Below are 3,599 nucleotides of genomic sequence, written 5' to 3'. Positions count from 1 at the left end.
TCCCTGTAGCAGTCTGGAGAGTTAATCATCAACGTCTGTGTGGCTCAGATGGGATGTTTCTCAGTGGTCTGATTACTGCACACTGTAAACCCCAACAGTCCACCTGACTTATAAAGTTTGTGGATACAACAATTAAAATGCGTCACAAAGTTGAAACAACTTAAAACTTTTCTGTTCTCTTAACGATTCAAACAGTTATAATTGTACATGGCTTAGAAGTTAAGAGTAAATACTGCTTTTTTAATTATGATTTTTGAGTAAATGTTTTTTTTTCGAGCTCCGCATTTGTACGTCATGACGTCATGACGTTTTCTCTCTAACCTGAACGACGTTGACAGAAAATTCTGTTCAATATGGCTGCCCTTCTCGAGCGACCGGAGAGCACATTTGGAGAAACTTGTAAGTAAAACGGAACCTTCGTTATGTTTATTTTTTCCGTAAAAAAGCAAGTATATTAATATGTTGCAGCCATTAACTTGTTTTTGAATGCGCTGTTGTGTTAAACAGCACAGACCCAGGTAGTGAATTGTTGTTCGCTGTTGTTCGCGCTCTTTTTCAAACCGATGATATCGTCAGTTTTACAGTTTTAACCGATTAAAACACAGTTTTAATAAGAATTGCACATAAAGAAAGTGTCTTAGTGATATTTTAACGACCCATTGCCAACGCAAGAAAGTTGGCGTTTTTACAACAGCAGCCTCATTGTTCGGCCGGGTTTTTTTCTTCTTCTCATTAGCATCATTCAAAAGTGACTTAGCTAGCAGTGGCAACTTCTATCTTAAGCAGCAGCCTGTAAAAGAAGTAGTTTGTAAGTAGAAGTTCTGTGTAATATTACAAGTATCTCACTGATGTATTATGTACTATTGCATAACAATGTGTCTTTGCAAAGATTTATCCCGCAGTTTGGCTTGGTTTTTTAAAATAACTGCAGTGTAAATTCATATGTATTCTGTGCTTTTTTTTTTTTCTTTTTTTTTTTTCCAACTTAACAGAATTTATACATGGTGAGACAATGTTGATTATATGGTAAAAACTTAAAACTAAAAGAGGGTTACTGTTTACCATGACTAAATGGAATGATGGCCTGTGACTTTGTAACATCTGAAATTCTTACCTATGTTTTGGACTGTTGGATGATCGGCCATAGAATTCAAGACTGCACTCAAAGTAAACAGCAGTAATTGTAAGGTTTTTTTTTTTTTTTTACCATGCTAAGTGTTTATTTTGTCATGAAATGTACAGTGTACTTTTGAAATTTTTGAAAGCTGTAATGATGGCTGAGTATATAATTATCACTGACCAGTTCTACGCTGAACTTGACAGACACACACCACGACTTATGGCTCTATACAGACAGAAGGCTGCACGGACTGGCAAGATATCAGAGGCTCTGCGAACCATCCTGAATCATTATGATCTTCAGGTGAATATTGATAATGATAAAATTAACACAAATTAAAAGTTTCACTGATAAAAACTCAATTTTTCCTTGCTTTGAACATCTGTGTTTTATACAGATTACAGCTCTGATCTGGTATGTTACTTTAAAATACTGTGTAGGATTTTTGTCAAATGAGTAAGATACAGACTCTTTGTCATAAGAGACAGAAAGGTTGTGTCTTAAAAGAAATGTCTCCAAAATTATGTAGAGTCACATGTCATGCAGTTTCATAAACATGTATTCTCCCCAAAAGAATGACACCTGAAAACTTTGTGTTCAATGAACTTTTCTTTTCCCTTTTTAGGAGGCGCCTGATATCAACGTGAAACGCACTGCAGTGCTTCGTGCCCTTCCTGTATACCTGCGGGAGGAGGACCCAGAATTCTTTAAGACATGTAATGTAAGTGTATTTTTGCATCACTTAAATTCTGCCAGTGAGATAAAACACCATGGATTTTTTTAAATACAATTTAATACCCTAGCAGCTACCAAATTGTACAAGCAAAATACCCTCTCTTTAGAAAACCCTCACACACACACACAGGGTCAGGAGCAGGGCACAGGCGTATCACAGCACTTCGGCTATGCTGCAGGTGGCCCCAAAAACAAGGCTGAAGTCAAGATTTAGTTTCTTTTTGAGATAAAGTCATAAAATAAAAAATGACTTCTTTTTTTTTTTTTTTTTTAGAAAAATAACAAACATACTAATTATGTAATGCAAGAAGCTAACGCGTTAATGTACATTTTTCAAAAAAGTAGAGTACCCTAACCCGTTACAAAGTAACCCACTACACTGCTGAATTTTTTTGCTAGATTACAGGTCTTGCTTGTCACATTCTCTCAAACCAACCTTACTTATTGATACTGTGTCTATTCCAGGCGGACACATTGGATGAGTCGACCCTCATTGACACTCCAGTTGCCCTTCTCACAGTGGTTACCGACGGCGCTTCCCAGACCAGTCCAGTCCATTTTACTTCCTCAAGCATGGCCATTGTGGTGGAAGGCGACTTGGTGATGCGTGATATTCCCAGATTTGCAGATGCATTTGCCTTATTGTTTGGCTTGATCTATGCTCTGCATTTAGACTACCCCAGGAAGCTCGTTCACACATTTACCTTTGTCCAAAAAATCTTCATGGGGCTTGTTGACGGCAAACCTCTGAAACCCTGCCTACATGCTCTTAAAAATGATTTGTTGCTGAAAGAGTAGTTCTGGAAGGAATATAAGGCAATGTTTGTTAGGACATGCACTCTGTTACTGAGCACTTTGTTTTAAGCACTTTATTTAAAGCACTTTAAGTTTACTACAGACTTTGGGTGGATTTAACTCCATCAGTTTACCTAACTTTGCTCTGGTTATTTGGAAGATGATCATCTTTATTTGTACCCATTTTATAAAATTGTTTTTCATTTCTTTTTCAAACAAAAGTGATTAGTATTTGACTTTTTATTTTGAATTTATGTATTTTGAGAAAGATGCAATTAGGACTGATGTTGTCCTTTGTGATTTTATAAAAAGATACATGTTCTACATTGAATTTATAATGCTCACTTTATGGTGCCAATGTCCATGTTAGTGGTTTTATAAAAACACTAAGTGATGTTTTTACATTTCCATAAAAAATGTTAAATAAACAAAATGTAAAGTAAATGAATTTCTCTAATTTTTTTTACTAGTCTACACTCAAACATTTAATAATAAATTTCTTTTAATTAATAATCATATAATTTGCGTTTAGTTTGTAATATAATTGCATTGTGTTGGATCAAAATAGTAAACTACAAAAAACACAAAAATATTAAAATTAAAGTATATAGTTTTTAAGTAAAGCTCAATTAATAAAATAAAAATATAATTTAAAATTTTTAAGTTAACAATAAATACAAATTTTGAGTACCCCATACTTAGAAAAGATGAGTTTGTGTACTTAAAACTTTTGAGGTAATCAGTTTCCACAAATGTTTTAAGTTCAGTCAACTGATTCGGGTTTACAGTGCATGTCATAAGACCAGATCTGATTAAATATTCATAAGCCATGCAGCAACTAGGTGTGTGTGTGTGTGTGTGTGTGTGTGTGTGCGTGCGTGCGTGCGTGCGTGCGTGCATTATTGTGGGACAGGAAGTGATGGGGTGTTAGTACATTCAGTGGGAGGTC

General features: G+C 35.2%; 1 protein-coding gene across 2 annotated transcripts; it reads left to right on the top strand.

Moving 5' to 3' along the window:
- Nucleotides 1-312: 312 nt before the first annotated feature.
- LOC113030606 (uncharacterized) lies at nucleotides 313-3,094 on the top strand. Of its 2 annotated transcripts, XM_080291330.1 has the most exons (5): nucleotides 313-399; nucleotides 1,148-1,183; nucleotides 1,324-1,423; nucleotides 1,746-1,841; nucleotides 2,321-3,094. In XM_080291330.1, the coding sequence occupies exons 3-5, from the start codon at nucleotides 1,340-1,342 to the stop codon at nucleotides 2,651-2,653; spliced, it is 513 nt and encodes a 170-aa protein (XP_080147456.1). In that variant the 5' UTR covers nucleotides 313-399; nucleotides 1,148-1,183; nucleotides 1,324-1,339; the 3' UTR covers nucleotides 2,654-3,094. The 2 variants fall into 2 exon arrangements, with proteins under 2 accessions (XP_080147456.1, XP_026037986.2); XM_026182201.2 differs by lacking the exon at nucleotides 1,148-1,183 and having other exon boundaries at nucleotides 318-399.
- The last annotated feature ends 505 nt before the right edge of the window (nucleotides 3,095-3,599 follow it).

The sequence above is a fragment of the Astatotilapia calliptera genome, chromosome 17 (genome assembly GCF_964374335.1).
Source record: "Astatotilapia calliptera chromosome 17, fAstCal68.1, whole genome shotgun sequence".
Lineage (NCBI taxonomy): Eukaryota > Metazoa > Chordata > Actinopteri > Cichliformes > Cichlidae > Astatotilapia > Astatotilapia calliptera.
Note: the sequence above shows the minus strand (reverse complement) of the source record. Positions and strands in the feature narration are given on the sequence as shown.